The sequence below is a fragment of the Pocillopora damicornis genome, chromosome 11, assembly GCF_964200805.1.
Source record: "Pocillopora damicornis chromosome 11, jaPocDami1.2, whole genome shotgun sequence".
Taxonomy (NCBI): domain Eukaryota; kingdom Metazoa; phylum Cnidaria; class Anthozoa; order Scleractinia; family Pocilloporidae; genus Pocillopora; species Pocillopora damicornis.
In genome coordinates this window covers 22,694,881-22,711,595 of record NC_142680.1, presented here as the reverse complement: position 1 = coordinate 22,711,595, position 16,715 = coordinate 22,694,881, and the positions used below count along the sequence as shown (strand labels likewise).

The following is a 16,715-nucleotide window of genomic DNA, read 5'->3' as shown; positions in this document are numbered from 1 at the left end:
TTTTACCAACCTAAACAAACAAATCTTTATTAGAAAATCTCATTCTAAATAAGTCTTAACTTTGAACACTCACTCATTAGTGGAACGCAAATTTGGTGTCTGAGCGTATTATGCATAAATTTACAAATTGTACAAGAAATGTAATTTGCTTTATGAGTTCTCAAATTCAGCTGCACGTAGCTTGTCGTGTTGCGAGGCGGTAAGATGCGATGTCTTCTCTTGACAGTGTGCCCCGCCCACCTGACAGCTACGTGATCAACAAGGAGACCATCCTTCTTTTCGGCCTCATGAATGCGACCTCGTCGAATGAGGTACGGCTCCGTCGAGCCTGAGTATAGTCTAGCATATTTACAAATTACTAATCCAAGGAGTTCTGTCACATCGTACCGTACAAATGAGCTAATCCCTGAAGGATATAGATCCTTAGATAAGTATATCTCATAGCCCTGAGTTCGTAACGGTTCAAAATGTGACAGGTTGTTTACATGAGTAATTACATACAAGACATTTGTTATGCTACGAAATTTCCTCTTTTCCATTTGTTTTAATCTGTAATGAAGAATATTGCTGATATTTCTTTCTTCGTTTCTTGATATCAGCATTGCATTGTACGGCTGTTTTATTTTTGCCATGATTCTTTGAAACTTTTCCTGAACATATCGTGTAAAACGAATGTAGTTATCGGTCCATTCTTGTGCCAGCGCTGTCCGTCTCCTGGACAGAAATCGTATGTCAGAGGTTGCTATGGATCCTGCACGAAAATATAACACATCCTCCTTAAGACTGCTTAACTCGGAGATGATCCCTCTTATAACAGGTTTGGGATGGTAAGAACCACTTTTCACCTCAAGTCCATAATCACAAGCAGGGTCTACTGCAGAAACAGGGAATGACAAAGGAGAAAAGTTTTGCGCTTCGAGCACTTTCCAAGCGTTTTTATTAGTTGCAGATGGCACAAAATCGACCCAAAAACCCACTGAGTCGCGATGACAGACATCGAACCGTGTCAAGTTTTCAAAATTGTTTACAAACTGTCGATGAGGTACACTTCGAACCCTGATCAGCTTGGATAAGTGATTCAGATCTACTATGGAGGAAATTGGGACGGTGAATTTTCTGTCCAAAATGTCAAAGACCTTTGAGTCAGGCTGAAAAGTTCGTTGGACGACTCGCGAAAGTCGCTTTATTTCTAGTTCACTGGCCAAAGGCTGAGCGAGAAGAGTTCTGTTTAGCATTTTGGATATTATGACGGCATTCTCAAAAGCTTGAAGCTGTTTACTCCAACTGCCAACTGGTGGCTCATACGACAGGTATTTTTCTTTCTCGTGGAATGGAATAAAAAAAAATCCATCGTCCGAGAAATCGCTTGACAGTACGACATCTGCAACAGGTTCTTCGTAAGACAATGTTCTTCTGTGACGGCGAAATATCTTTGCGGGTCTGTAGATCAAAGTTAGTGACACCATAACCAAAACCATGACAACGAAAAAGTCAAAGATTCTTTTCAACGAAGTCAGTGAACAGTTGCGAAGAACGTTTGGAAAACATACTCTGTCAACAATGTCTTTTGTCCCGGGCATGTCGGTGAACAAACTTTTGCAGCATTCATTGTTTCGTTTTGCGAACAATTTCTTCAGAGCTACTAGGCTCTTGAATTGAAGTAGTAAAATTCTCTAGATTTCGTCATCACTGGTTCAGAAGAGTCAGTGGTATTGGGGTAAAAAGGGGCTCAAATTAATTGGTTTTTGACAAAGTGGCGTGAAGTCATGGTGTGTTTGTTCTAACTGTGCATCTCATTGGCTCAATCTAACAAGCACTGCTCGGGCAGCAGGTAATTGATTACTCAGGCGCCAAATTACCCGTAAGCACATTGATAAGTTATTTCAGTCGTCAAAACCTTCTATCAGCCTCTTTTATGAGAAGGGAATTGATTTATAAATAGACGGTAATACGTTGGCGGGTGACGGAATGATGTTAGTTTATTGCCATGAAGTTTATTCTGGGAAAAGAGCCTCACCTAGCAGCCGAAGCTCTAGGGACTAGTGTTGTTTGAGACAATTGTCGAAATGCAAGGGCCTTCCTAACGGTTTGCGAGTCATTCATGATTAGTTTTTCACAACTTTTAACCTTCACAACCTCGGCGTAACGGCTAGTTCTCTATATTCCAACAAACGACAAGCATATATGAGTAAGGCAAGGAAATAGTTTTGTAAAATCAAAACCGAAGGACGTATTTACTCAACCGCAAACACACATCTGGACCAGAATAACGTTCCAACACGTGTCATGTTGGACGCAGTTAGTACCCCTACTGTTTCTTTACAATCGTTAGAATTTTCGGATAACCTCTATGAAGTTTAACTTCCAAGGATTGGAAGATTAAGATGGCTACAGCTGACGCAGCTTAGTGCCAAAGCAATCTTTGTCATGATATTGTCCGCGCGAAGTTTTGCGCAGTTAAGTGGTAAAAATTCTGGTCAATCTACGGCTAACGGTTAATATATTTCCATTGTGATCATAAAAAAATACGGTTAATTTTTTTGCTGCCAAAACAATTAAAATCTGTTAGTTTTCACGCATAACAACTAAAATTTTTGGCCGTTTTACGGCTAACGGTGAATTTCATCGGGACCCATTTGTCGCCTGCGTATTTCATCGTAGTAGACTCTTATAAAAATTCTTGCATTTGCAATTCGACGATTCGATATAAATGATCAAATTTAAAGGCTGAAGACAAACTAGAGACTAATTTAAGTTTTGAATCTGATACTGGGAGGGGCGCCTAAACTAAGTTACTCTACTTTTTTTCCAGATCTATCACGAAGCGACGTGAAGGAATTGAAATCCAGTGCAATCTTAGAATTCCTCATCAAAAACGAGCAAGTAAACGATACGCTTGCCTCACAGTTTATTCATTATTTCCCATTTTACAAAATTAACAAAAATATTATTTGATTAAAGAAACAATCATAATGAAACTAGATCAAATTTGTCTTTGCTGCCTCTAGGATTCTTCGATCATCGTTAACGACCTGCAAGAAAAATTTTAAAGTTAATCGCATTATTAGAATAGAACTTATTCTCTTGTGGTCATTCTTTTCCAAGTTTTTCTTTCTTTCTTTGAGCTTCAAGTAAATTTACCAAATAGTATTGTGATTTATTATACCTTATTCCTTTAGGTAAACTGTTATTTCTTTTTTTCTCCTAATTCCTGCACACATCGGAGCAACGTTTCATTTTAGCTAAGGGCTTTGAGGCGCTGCATTTTTCATCCGGGACAATCTGTCCATTTGCTACGTAGATGCAATCAACACGAGGCTGGGAAACCATGCCTAGGAGAGAATATTTTCAAATAAGCATTATTTTTAATATTCAGTTCATATCAGCAAAATCCCCAAAGTGGCACATGTAAAGACCGACAGTTATACCAAGAGTGAGGCAGAACTATGCGAGAAGGGGAGTAAGTTTCTAAAAAATTTGTGGTGCTGCGTCGGTGGGGGTATTATGAATTGAATTGATAGTGTAACTTGACCACCGTAAAGAGTAACTAAAGAGTTTCTAACGTGTCAGGTGTCAGCCCTCTTTTAGAGCGAACACGACGAAGGGCGAACGCTCGAAACGTGAGCTTTTGAAACTCTTTACATGGGTCAATTTTAAATATCAATTCTGTTGATAAATACAGAACTATGCAAGCAAAGACAGACAAAGAGGATGGCCATTAAATGCCCTCAGTTAAAATCCACTTATTTCAAATTATAATTGTATTGTCGGAGAGGGGTCTGATATCTGATGAGCTGAGTACAAAGAGAAGATAATAACAGCAAGACACTTGATGATATTAGTAAATTTGTGAATAAATATTGGTGGCGGTGATAATGACGATGACGAGAATAATAATGATGATGATCATAACAAAATCACTTACTGGTGAAGGCGTAAACATAGTTATTATTTGACTTTCCTACTCCTTCCCAACAACCTTGCAGATTGAAACCATCCTTATCGTAGGTTTTATAGCCTTGGTCGCCCGACCAGCATTCTCCGTAGAACTGGACTCCGAAGACATCGTAATGTTTACTCCAAGCATCCTCAGCACATTTCTTTATCGTTTTACTCATGTGGTACCAGTCAATGCCGTTACGAAAATTTGCAACCAATTTTTCTAACGGTCGCTCCCCGATGTGTTTGTCCATGAAACAACCGATCGGAAAGTAACTCATATCCGAACCTGAAAGTTCGAGAATAAAACAAATAAAAGTTGTTGTTGAGTACCATTTACATCTGAAGCTGAATTTGAGCATTTAACTTTAACCTAGGGATAGGTAAAGCAATCTTTGTTTGTGTTGGTGTCAGCCTTAAAATGTGTCAATGCTGATCAGAGAAATGTCTGACTTTTAGGGTTTTCTTTCACTCCTCGTTAGCTCCACCCCTACCTTCTTAGTCTCTCCCTTCCTCCTCTCCATGAAACCTCTGTAAGCTCCTTCTCCTCTTCCCTAGTCTCTCTCTTATCCTCCTCTTTCTCTCACCTTCTCAAACTCCACGCCCTACCTCCTCCTCTTTTACATTAGTCTCACCCTTACTCCTCTATGTCCAACCATTCCATTCGCTCTGACGAATGGCAAATGCTAGAAACGTCAGCTTTTAAAATCTTCACGGCCAGTTTTACGTTCTCAACTCAGTTGATAGTACTAAATACCCTGTTACACCCCCACCGACGCAGCACCAGTTTCTTTAGAAACTAACCCTCTTTATCCATGTATCTTTAACCTCTGCTTTTCCACCTTCCTTTTTCTTCCTTTTTCTTCCTTTTTCTTTCTTCTCCTCCTTATCCTTCCCCTTTCTCCTATTATATACTTCTACCTTTACCTGCCCCTCTTCCCGCTCCTTCTCCTAGATATACCTCTCCCTCTTCCTCCACCACTTTCTTCCCTTCTGTTTTCTTTCTTTCTTTCTCCTCATTCTTCTCCTCTTCTCCTGCTCCCTCTCCTTTACTTCTTTCGTCGTCCTCTCAAAGCTGTTGCTCCTTCTTTTCCCATTCTCCATTCGGCTCTTACTCCTTCCTCTTTTCTTCCACCCTCTCCTCTCCCTTCTCTCTCCCTTCCTCCCCTATTCCCCCATCTCACTCCCATTAAACGAAACGAAGATGCCTACCTCCACAGCTGGCACACGGATATTGAACTCGCCATTTGTAACAGGGCACATTATTGCATGAAGTTTGTGAAGATGGCTTCTCAGTGCAATGATCTTCTGGCAGGGAAAGCCAGGAGCCATTTGCAAGCTTCCTCTTGCATTCCACCAGACGTGTTTTAGTGCCACCACCACCACCACAAGGTATCGAGCACTGAAAACATAGTGACGACAATAATATATCGCGTGGAAATCGAAAGTTGTGAAACATATGGTTTTGACGCCAGTAGGACCCCTATGAAATGTATCATGGGTATCTGCAAAACTCAGAAAACCGTGAACGCCAAAGATAAATAAGAGACGTTTTGTGTTTCAAAAGCTACTCCTAGATCACAAAGTGATAATTAATTTGTATATCTTATCCTCAACTCAGCTTAGAGCACAACTGACCTTTCAGAATAAAAGGAAAATGTTCGCGGTTTTCTGAGTTTCACAGTTAAATTACTCGGGCTACCAACGAATAAGTATCTATATTTAATTTCAACTCTGAATTTTGCATTTCTAGTGTTCTGATTGGTTCATTCAACTCCGGTTATCAGCTCGTACTCCAAGTCACCTTTTACAGAAATGCATTTAGCCAACTGTTGCAGAGCTAAAAAAGGGTTATCCAAATATCCAAACGTGCAGAATTTATTTGAAATCAATTTTAAAAAAAATTCATTCGCAAGCTTGTTAAAAACGAGATTGGCCAAGGCAAACTCGGTACTATGAGCTCGTCAAACAATTGTTAGATATTACGATAGTTTCTCTAAAATTAATATTTTCTGAGCACTTATTCGATGAGTTTTGGCGGGAACCAAAGAACTTAATAGATTTTAAATAATTGCCTTTACGAGCCCCAGAATCCTCTTCCTCTCAAGAAGGCACAGTGAACAACCTCACCAATAAGAGCATTCACTGATATTATTTAAAGCCTGGTATGCGCATGCGTTGTTTCTTACCTGTGTCCATTCTCCAGTAACCCACTGAGGCATACAATCTATATTGTTGCAGGGTTTGTAACTTTCTGGTTTTGACAAATTGGTGCAACTAGAATCTGGTAGAATTTTGGTGTACTTCTGTGTAATGACTTGTGCGCATGTCAGATTTCTGTGTTGCTGACCACCTCCACACAGTTCGGAACATTGACTCCAGGCTCCCAACTTATATCTGCGTGAATTGTAAGAGAACAATTATAATAAAAAAAACAAGGCTAAACTTAAAACAAAAACCAAAGTTTGGAGATTATGCGTTATACTTTGAATAGCCTTTATCAAACGATTGAGGCGACTAAAAGCTTGCATTTATCTTGAAGTGTGTCAAAGACATTTACCCATGTTAACGCTAACTGTTTAATCATAGTATCACTCGTTGTATTGTTGCGAGTTAATCCCGAGAATTAGTTTGATAGGCGCTACACTCTTTAAAGTTCTACGAATATAAGAGAACAACAATTTGTTATCACAAAAACACAAGAGGGCGAAATGCATTTTCCTATCTAGGATGGCTTCTCGCTCAAGCTTTGCGCACCATAGTATTTTCAAGCGTAAGACTCATACTTACTCCTTCGGACAAGGGGCCAGGTTACATAACTTGGACTCCGCTGGTTTAGTGTTCTTGTCACAATAATCAGAAGAGACCTCACTTGCGTCATCCTCACGGTGGCACGTGACTTTAATATGCTGAACACCTAATAGCAAATGGAATTGGCGTTTTACACACTTCATACGTTATACTTATTTGCACACGCCTCAATTTTACATCAGGCGTTAATCACCGAAGTTCAGCGACTTTGAAGTTGAGGAACTAGCTTTTGTCGGTTTGGAAGGAAAACTTAGTTCCACTTGTCGACAGGACGGGCGTGTTTCCACGCAGCTGATTTCAGGAATTGTCCGCTTAAGGCCGTATAAACGAAGTGGTTCTTTTCAAAAGACAGACCTAGTTCTGTCACTTTTTTCCGAAAATGGTACTCCGAGTGTCCAAATTTTAAAATTCTAAACCGACACACGTTTCACTCTTTTATGAGTAATTTTCGCTGCCTTCTTGACCCCGACGTGTTTAGCAACCTTTTATTACTTGTATATCTTTTAAAATGTCTACCTCCGGCACATGTGGTACTGCATTCGCCGTTGATCGTTTGGTTCCATTTGAAGGTTGTGCTTTTTCCATTTCCAGGGATATAGTAGCTATAAGATATACCCGGATTGCCATGTCTTCCAGGATGAACGTACTACAGCAAAATCAAGAAAAGAAAGTTAAATTGTTTGTACATGCAGTGGAGAGAGAGAAACAAAAAAAAAAACGCGGCTGGAGGTTGGTAAGCGAATATATCTTTAGATGTGAAATTATATGTCAAGGTTAAAATTTTGTTTACTTAGCTATTACATAGTCGATATGTAGCGGTGGCCACCTTAACCACATTGAAAACACGTAGATATAATGCATTACACAAGACATAGCATAGTAAGCAATATTTTGATTTTTCTTCTCGCTTACTTCAGTTAAATCAAAAGCCAAACCAACTATCGAACCCAGATCTCTCAGTCCACAGTTCAACGCTGCAGACAGTACGTGAGGTATACTTAAACACCGTTTTAAAAAAAAATGATAAAATCAAATAATTACCATCGCATCTAGGTCTTCATTTGTCGGTCCTCTGATAGTAATTCGCTCAGCATCAATATACTTTTTCATGTAGTGGTAAATGAACGTGCCTGCGGCCGCGTAAGTATTCGTCCAGCTTGGGACTGGGACGTAGTAATCGACTGCTTTGACTGCTTTCGTTGACTTTATACCTGGAAACACAAGGTACGGAAAAATTGTGAATGTTCGTGATCCAAAGGGAACTTAGAGACTGAGCTTTGTGAAATTTAAACCAAAGTAAAGTAAGAGAGATCTTCCAAATACGTGTTATTTATTGTAAGGATGATGTGAATAACTAGTTGACAGACGAAAAGCCAAAAAAGATAAGTGATGAATTGATAGGGGTTTTCAATGGGGTTCGGAAAGTTATTCAAAGTTTCAGTGTTTAGATCTCAGGCCTAGGCCCAACTCCGTCGAAAACTTTACCGAACATTACTTATCCCCCTTCTACCGGGATGGAGGAGGGGGGAGATATTATTCTTCGTACTCAGGAAGTTGTAAGATTTGTTCATCTCCTGAATCTGGACATTTGTCGCTCCTTTTGGAATGGTGAACATGATGTCTCCGTTGTTGCGCCCTGCAAAGTATAGAAATACGGAAGAAGTAAAAACAAACGAGAATGTTTATCAGTGCCTGTCTGTCAAACGAACATATGTGTATAATCATGCGTTAGGGTCGTAACCGTTATTTTAACATTATACATTCCTCTCAGTGTGAGCCTGCTAATTTCTTTTTCCAACACCATAACACCTCAATCTTCCGCTTGTTCTATCAAAGATCCTCCACCCGTTGGGAAAAAATATCAAGACATGATGCGATCAAAGAGTGTGGCGCACGATTTGAGTTTCTTCCCTGATAATAGTAGTTTTTAAATTCCAAAATACGATAAAATAGCATCACGAATGCTTCATTTAATATTCCCAATGAAACGGAATGAAGATGAGAAGGGGGGTATAAATATGTTTAAATCTAAGTCCCAGTTTTGATATCCAGTGTAAGAAAATATATTATAAACTAGTCAGAAAATCTGACTCCAATTATTACCATATACTCGATAGTCCTTTGTGTACATCCCCCCAACCAAAACACATGATCCACCTTCTCCTCCACAATTCAAACATCGATCCAATACTTTGCCAGATCTCAGCTTCTTATCACAACCGACCGGCTGAAAAATAACAGACAAGGAAGTATTTCATCCGACTGGCAAGATAATTGGCAAAAGAAATTGAAATGTTTGCGTTCATTCATTCATCTATTTCTTCATTTATAGGGAAATTTAAGTAAATAGTCAGGTGGTCACTGGGTAAGTTAATCAGTCAGTCAGCCAGTTACTCCCTCACTCAGTGAGCTGGCCGGTCGGTCAATCGGTCAGTCAGTCAGTCAGTCAGTTAGTCGGTCAATTAGTTGGTTAGCTGGTTAGTTGGTCAATCGGTCAGTCAGTCAGTCAATCGGTCAGTCAGTTGGTCAGTTGGTCAGTCAGCCAGTTAAGTACTCACCACACATTTTCCTTCAATGCAGACATCAAACACATTTTTATTCCCCTCACAACGAGTCCCATCCGTGACGTCGCCAAAATAATATCCTCTACCCCCGGTCACGCAAGCCAAAGTACACTTGCTACTGCCTGATTAGGAATAAGAGAAATGTCGAGTTCATCAATTCCTTGCAATGCTGTACTTCTATAGAAATTCCACACAAAGTGTTTTAAAAGATGTATTTATTTATCATGGTTACAAAAAGAAATCAAGTCATCTCAAAATATGGAGTCACAATCAGATGTATTCGTATCTGCTTTGTTTTGTTTTGTTTTTTCAAGGTGTCTTTCTTCTTTAGTTTGGAGCCACCGATAAGCGTGGTATTTTCTCCACGTAAAAGGGACGTGCTGGATTCAGCAGCGTCAACTCAGTGCCAGGTTTTCTAGAATTCTCCAGTGCAAAGTAGGAGCTATCTATTGCAATGTCAAATAAAGTTTACCCAAGCAAATTTAATGTTATTACCTCCCAAAAAGTGAGGACGGTATTTCGTACTGTCCGTGTTGTGTGCTTCACATTGCTGATGACGAAAACGATCAACACTGCACTCCTGAGGGGGAAAACATACAAGCAGTTGTAAATTCATTCTTTCCTCTTCAAGTCAACCAATGATTTAGCTAACTTGCATTTTGTAAACATGTCAAAAAACATCAGTTTAAGTTTAGCTGAACTGTAAAATCTTTCAATGAAACACTCGAGGTTGAGGTGAGACGACCCCCACACGTCGTATTTTGTTGATATCCCTTATCATCAGCTTTAACCAACGGTCAAGGCAATGAAATACGTCTCCATTAAATACACAAATAATTTTCCTTAACTGAACAACGAACCTGAATGTTACAAATTTCAAAGTGACCTTTGCTGGATCCCTCGCACGCTTTTCCATAGAATTTAGGTCTTCAGGAAAAAGGAAGAAAGACATGTTCATTTAGTTTAAAATTCTGGATTTTAGAACATCATTGGTGTTAAGATAAGTACGATGCTTACACTGGGTTGTTGCACTGTCGACTTCGGTATCTCACCCCTCCCCCACAAGTTCGTGTACATGCTTCATACGATCCCCAAGAGCCCCACCCACCGTCAATTGGCCCTGGTACTCTTGGTTCATGTCTGCAATGTCCGGCCAGGCAGATCTAAAGAAAAAAAAGATTAAAAACTTAAGAAAACCGCCTATTCTTTTTTGAGAACTCCTAAAGTTTTCTAAAATCGTATTTAGCAGTTTTACCTTCCTGATGCCACATAACGTTCCCTCAGCGATTGGAGAAGATCTAGTGAAGCAGCTTCCTCCTTTTCCTTCACAGAAAAGTGCTCCGCAGCTTTCCTAAGAAAAACATTTATCAACTTTCTTTAATGTCTGAGAGTGCACAGTCTAATTCATGGACAAACTCATCCCCTGAAGCAAAGCCCATGTAATTGATAAGATCTTACAGACTATGATATCTGAGTCCATATAAAATGGACGAAGCATTTTCGCAATACTCAAGTCAGTTTTAAATTTTATCAAATTTATCTGATGAAAGAATTACTCTACTAGCGTTACTCGTGAATACATCTATCATCTCATATCCAACGCATGTACACGGAAGAGATGCTGAATATGCCATAGTGGCCAGTCAAGAGCTCATAGCCTAACAGATAACTCCTCAGTGTTCTTGAATGGGTCAGAGCTGGTACCTTCTGTGATACGTGACGTCCATGACGTCACTGAGAGAAACTCGGCAAGAAAGTTACTTCTCATCTCAAACTTAGCGCAAACTAACACAGGACAAACGACCATGGAATCGGCTTTACAATCGCTACCAATCTTAACTGTAGAACTAAACTATACAATTCTTTAGCTTCTCTTAAGAAGCTTTTTCTATGGCCTACTTACTCTAAGTGTTGGACCACACACAGCATAGTCTTTCCCATAGGCCATTTGGCACTGTTCGTCAGCTGAAAAGAGAGGAGGAAGACTGGGAAGAGGAAGCTGTGCCGGTGGTTGGTTGTGTAAGCATTTGTATAACCTGGGAGTAAAGATGCAATTTTAAGTATCGAGATTAAAACTTACCCTACACAAGATTCCTAATCTTAATATTTCTGGATAGCAAGTAAATTAAGAGGTAGTTTCCTCTTGCTTTCCTGTTTTCAAGACAAACTCAAGTAAGGTAAAAATGAGGCTTCGACGGGATTCGAATCCGTGCTTCCCAGATACCACCAACTGGGCAACTAAGGCACACGTCGGAAGTGGGAAATATTCTTCCTTGACTTCTTTATTAAAGTTCAGATGTTTTGCACTTCGTGAGCAGATCTAGAGACAAGGAGGAACAACAATAAATACTTACGTAAACCTCTCTTTCAGTTTCTTCATGCTGCAAGGGGACCAATGGAATGCGTTCGGGCCATGAGCCTGTTGCCTGTGCATGATGGCTCCCATCCTGTGGCAGTCCCCATTATCATGCCCTACACCAATGCTATGGGAGATAAAAACAGAATCAATCCAAGGTACTGAATATCCCGTGAAGACAGATCTTTTCTCGTATAGGCTTGATGCCTATGTATGATAGTTCCTATCTCGTGGCAGCTTCCGTTATCATGCCCTACACCGATGCTACAGGAAATAAAAACAGAATCAATTTTGGTTACTGAATATTTGATAAAGACACAGCTTTTTTCTTGCAAGTTTCATTTAAATTGTCATTCAAACTTTTTTCGCTGAGTTGCCCGCATATATTGTGAAATGTTCGTCACATAAATTGTTGATACCATGCATTTTTGGCGGAGAAAGATAGATTCCACCGAAGCATATTTCGTGAAAAGAAATTGGTTATTTTCGGGAAAACCTGAGATTTCAGGAAAAGGCTATTCGTAAGATTATGTTTGTAATGAGCGCCACATACTAATTCAGAACCATTTGGCGACAAATTAAAATAATTATCGATGATTTGAGATAAGTTTTAGCTAAAAATTTGAATACGAAAAAAAAGAATAACAAGCTAAGAGAACTGGTGATACCTTTGCGCTGAGACAAACACCTACAATAACGATTCAGTGTTAGTTCAAATTATGTCTTCGGGTTAAGTCCCATGTTCATGAGAGAGAACCAATTAACAAGGCAGAAACAGTATTAATAAGAATTACTTGTGAGCCACTTCGTGCGTCACAGTGTATGCTGCACTGAGTCCAATAGCCACATTTACGCTCACGCCAGGGTATTTGCCACAAAGTCCCATATTTGCGACCCCTGTTAGGAGATAGCAACGTTAAATATCAATAAAATTTCAAATTAAAATGCAACTATCAGCAGTGTCTCATTCTCGAAGTGCTTCTTAGTCCAACGATTCCTAGTCGCTCTCTGCTTTTGTACATTTGAAAGTAGGTGAAAAAACCACAGAGGCCGAAGAATATTCAACGAGTCGAGGCAATGACATCGACCACAAACAAATGCAATCCCATAATTATACTCAATTTGGTCTTGTAGTTGAACCTAGACCATAGTAGTGGGAGAGGGGGGGAGGAGAGGAATTTCTTTGATGCGCCTGTGAGGTCTCTATTACTTAAAAAAGAAGCAAGCAGATATTTGTATTGAAAACAAAAAACAAAAAACAGAAAAAACATACACAAGTAAATTAATTTGCCAATAAGTGCACGTGAACTGAGTTTTAAGCTCATCCTTACCATTGATGGAGCAGCTGTTCAGACCGCATACGCTCCTGTTTCCAACAAAAGATAAAATGTTTTGTCATAAATGAACGAATGGTTAAAGTTTACTCGAACTTACATGTGTTATCATGTTTAGTTATTTTGTGTGCCAACCCCATTTTGGTGCAATGAAACCGAAAATAGAGTATTTCAAACAACTGAATGAAAAAGAAGCGCTCGAAAACGTGACTGATTAAGTCGCCATTTTTTTTTTAAACTTTGCATCGGATTGGTTGAGAGGGTGTCGCGTGCTTTATAGACCAATCACATGGCGCATTTAAATAAAAACGATTCAATACAGATTTTATATGAATTTCCGCTTGAAAATGCTCATGATGATACTTACCTTGTAAGCATGGCAGCAATATCATAATGTTCTTGTTTACCATTTGCAAGGTTCCTATCGAAGGCCCAATTTTTGAATTTCCCATGGTACGATCCTGCAGAGCGTATGTTGTTTGCTGCAAAGTCCAAGTCCGGCTATTCGTAAAGACAGGAAAAAACAAACGAACAAAACCAATTAAAAAAATTATAAATTTTATTGATGTATAAATCGCAGGTTTTGATAACTCCCACTTACGTCGAACCCTTCGATGAGGAAGACCTTCGTGAGAACCCAGGACACGGGCATTCCAATGGACTTATCTTTGTAAAGCCGATTGACCTATATGAAAATTGAACCAAGAAAAGTTTGAAAAAAAAATGTTAAAAATGGAAAGTCAAACAGCTTCGCATTTACCTAGTTAACCTGATCGTTTGGGCGGCGGAACGGATCTAGGGCTCTGGTCCCAATAGTGTCTATGACTTGCGTCGATAAACATGGCTTCGATTATTGCATTACCTATCTTTTTTCCGGAGACAGTTTAATTTGAAATCAGAAAAAAAATAATTCAATTTGGGAAGCCAACAGGATCGTAGATTCGAGGCTGAGATTGACTAACTAGCACATGGGAAAATTTTAAATAATATTGATTTGAATATCCATATTGTCTTGCACGAAATATTTAATTTGGCAAAAATAAAAACAACTCTTTATTTTTTTATTTATGTTTCACTAAGAACTGAAAGTTCATCTTATTATTACTAGATTAGCAATGTTCAGGAGGTAGTCAAGTGTGCCGTTGCCATAGAAATCGCAGGTTGTTTTGTCAGCGGTAAGCATGGCCTCGATATATATATTGCCATTGTAAATGTTGTCACGTTTAGTTCTACTCTTGGGAGTCTCGGTCTGATCAACTTGGATCTCCTCTTGTTCTTGCGTCTTCCCTGGTAATTAGGGAAAAATGAAGCACCGTTGGAAATCTTAAAATGATCTCTAAATTGTTGGCAAAAAACTGACGACTGCGCAAGGGCAGAGGTGGTGAGGGGAGGGGGGGGAAGGCGATCACCTGGTATGGAGGGGAAAATTTACTTAAAAAGATTGGCATTAACTGCTCTGACTCGCTCTGAGTAAATAAAAACAGGACTGTGGTGTGACCCCCCCCCCCCTGCTAATTCACAATGCCTTTGTGATCACAAGAAATCGGAAAGAAAGAAAAAGTGAACAATGGAAATGCTGGTTTTCCAAGTGGAGTAATGTTATGATATAAGTTGGTTTATATCCAGGGTCGCGTTTGTAAAATAAATTAGAAATACCTTTATTATGAGTAGACATAAGGTTTTGGTTTAGCATATCTCGAATGCTTCGTTTGGAGATGACATGGTACTCAGATCCTTGTAATGCCGCTCGCCGATGAAGATGACTTGATAGAGGCTCCAAATGGTACAGATGGCCACCACTCACTAAAGCACCACTCTACAAGATTTACAATTTTTAATAACTTTTTATGGACCGCTTTCAAGAGATGAGCCAAGCTCATTAGAGACTTACAGCATCATTCCCACTAATATCTGTAAATAGCCAAGCCAAAGACGCAAATTCTGGTTAGGTGGACATCTTTCCTCCGCTAAACACTCACTAAACCTGTCGCTATAATTATACCTTTAAGACTGGATACTTTGAGAATAAAAATAGCCTTGCTCTAGGGCCATTTAAACAACACCTATATTAAGTCTGTAGTCTCTTTCCTTCACTCTCTTTTCTTGGAATTAAACTCTGTACTTTAAATCTCAAAAAAAAAAAAAATCGCTGAAATATCTTAAGAAAGTGACATATTTTCCGATTAGCATAATTTACCAGCTGACTCTTTTTATCATTCTCCCGAACAGCTACATGGGAATTTGGATCCGAAGCTACGTGACCCTCATAAAATCTTCCATGTGGACGGTGGATCTCTTTGACAACCATACCGTCTCTTTTTCGCCTCTCTATGGGCAGCCCTGTGTCGGGAATGACGTCATCATTTTGTTGCAACGTCAGTCCAAAGTCTTTTCCAAATGCTGACAGTCTGTAGTCCTGCTTTGTGGAAAATGGACTTCGCTTGCCTCTGTGTTTATAGATTCGTACGACATCGTATTCTGGAACTAAGGATAGACACTAATGTTAAAATTATTGCTTTACTAACGTCAAAATTCGCTGGTTGGGAAAGAAAAGCATCATGTGATGCATCACGTGTGCATCATGTCATCATCACGAAAGCATCATGTGAGACACCTGACCTGATTCGTGGGAATCTGTATGTAAATATCTTCTTAATTCATCATTTGATAGAAAAGTATGGAGGTCTTGTCTTGCAGCGGCTCTCCTCTGTAAAACAGCACAAATTATGGCTATCAAATCATCAGCTATATAGTAATTTTTCGGAGAGTCAAATGCATTCCCGAGCACCAATTCAAAGTGAAAAGTATATTCTGAAATAGTTACAGCTGTTGAGTGTTTATGGAAACAAGAAAAATCGTTTCAATTTAGAAGAGGAATTTGGCTGTCGGCCTTCCTACGAAAGTATCGTTATTTGCAGTTTGGTTGTTAGGTGTTAAGAGGTTGTTCGAAGGTAAAGTATAATTAAACTTAAATTTGAGAAAACTCTTAATAAGAGAATCAACCTTAAACGCAAAACCGATTTTTCTTGGTTGACTAAATGCTCCTTTAATTTTCCTCTCTGTGAGGTCCCTTTGAGGTAGACTGCTTTAATTTCATGAAGCTTATTTCCCTTGTTGCAAATATGTTCCCTGAAATTATTACATTAACTTCCTACTCACCTGGTAGAGGAAGAGGGTTAGATGCAGAAAAAGTGAGAAAAATCGACTCATTTCTCTTTCTCTGAGGTCGAGGTCTCGAACAGACCCAAAGAGTGCCAACTGGCAAATCTGGGTAAACGGTGAATCATTGAAAAACGTTTCGTGAACGCCGTTTTTATGTCTGCTCAGAGATGGCAAAGAAGACAAAGCCCAGGAAATCCTTCGGGAAACAAGCTCTCTTTGAAATTTGATCCTCCTACGTGCGGGGTCTATTAAGAAGCTTTGAACGCACTTAGATGAGGAAATTCACTGATGGCCTCTCAGTTGATGGAGTTTTTCTATAACTGTTGAAATATCTTCATTCAATTAAGAACTTGAAACAAGATATCCGATGCCAGTTTGTAATAACGAAAGTCAACACAACTAAAATAGTTATACCGTGTTTCTTTTTCTGCGTATTTGTTTCCTTGGCCTCGTTGAGCGTTTTGTTAACCCGTATGACTTCGTCGTTCATTTAAAAAAAAAATACTAGTCAGACCAAGACTTGATTTTTTATTTGGTTTCTTTTTCCGT

At 39.3% G+C, this 16,715-nt stretch overlaps 2 protein-coding genes across 3 annotated transcripts; both read right to left on the bottom strand.

The window, feature by feature from the left end:
- Window positions 1-1,730, bottom strand: LOC113678411 (uncharacterized). The gene has a single exon (XM_027195297.2). The coding sequence runs from the start codon at window positions 1,578-1,580 to the stop codon at window positions 45-47; it is 1,536 nt and encodes a 511-aa protein (XP_027051098.2). The 5' UTR covers window positions 1,581-1,730; the 3' UTR covers window positions 1-44.
- Window positions 1,731-2,893: 1,163 nt separating this feature from the next.
- LOC113678362 (A disintegrin and metalloproteinase with thrombospondin motifs 1) lies at window positions 2,894-16,434 on the bottom strand. 2 transcript variants are annotated; one of them, XM_089187295.1, is made up of 26 exons: window positions 16,164-16,434; window positions 15,624-15,711; window positions 15,202-15,488; window positions 14,661-14,820; window positions 14,110-14,291; window positions 13,606-13,689; window positions 13,372-13,505; window positions 13,002-13,036; window positions 12,465-12,567; window positions 11,669-11,797; window positions 11,218-11,350; window positions 10,570-10,665; window positions 10,332-10,477; window positions 10,175-10,241; window positions 9,810-9,894; window positions 9,309-9,436; window positions 8,854-8,977; window positions 8,297-8,386; window positions 7,792-7,961; window positions 7,267-7,396; window positions 6,730-6,856; window positions 6,129-6,336; window positions 5,152-5,341; window positions 3,926-4,228; window positions 3,173-3,332; window positions 2,894-3,033 (listed from the first exon to the last, which is right to left on the bottom strand). In XM_089187295.1, exons 1-25 carry the CDS (start codon window positions 16,212-16,214, stop codon window positions 3,205-3,207), a joined length of 3,378 nt encoding a protein of 1,125 aa, XP_089043421.1. In that variant the 5' UTR covers window positions 16,215-16,434; the 3' UTR covers window positions 2,894-3,033; window positions 3,173-3,204. The 2 variants fall into 2 exon arrangements, with proteins under 2 accessions (XP_089043421.1, XP_027051046.2); XM_027195245.2 differs by having other exon boundaries at window positions 2,894-3,032; window positions 3,167-3,332; window positions 16,164-16,360.
- Window positions 16,435-16,715: the final 281 nt, after the last annotated feature.

What these genes read in the sequence shown, in the direction of transcription:
- LOC113678362 (XM_089187295.1), bottom strand. Translation starts at nt 16,214, where the DNA reads ATGAGTCGATTTTTCTCACTTTTTCTGCATCTAACCCTCTTCCTCTAC. An exon ending in TACAGATTCCCACGAATCAG is followed by an intron (nt 15,489 to 15,623) that starts GTCAGGTGTCTC and finishes GTCTATCCTTAG; the next exon opens with TTCCAGAATACGATGTCGTA. An exon ending in AAAGGACTATCGAGTATATG is followed by an intron (nt 8,387 to 8,853) that starts GTAATAATTGGA and finishes TATACTTTGCAG; the next exon opens with GGCGCAACAACGGAGACATC.
- LOC113678411 (XM_027195297.2), bottom strand. Translation starts at nt 1,580, where the DNA reads ATGCCCGGGACAAAAGACATTGTTGACAGAGTATGTTTTCCAAACGTT.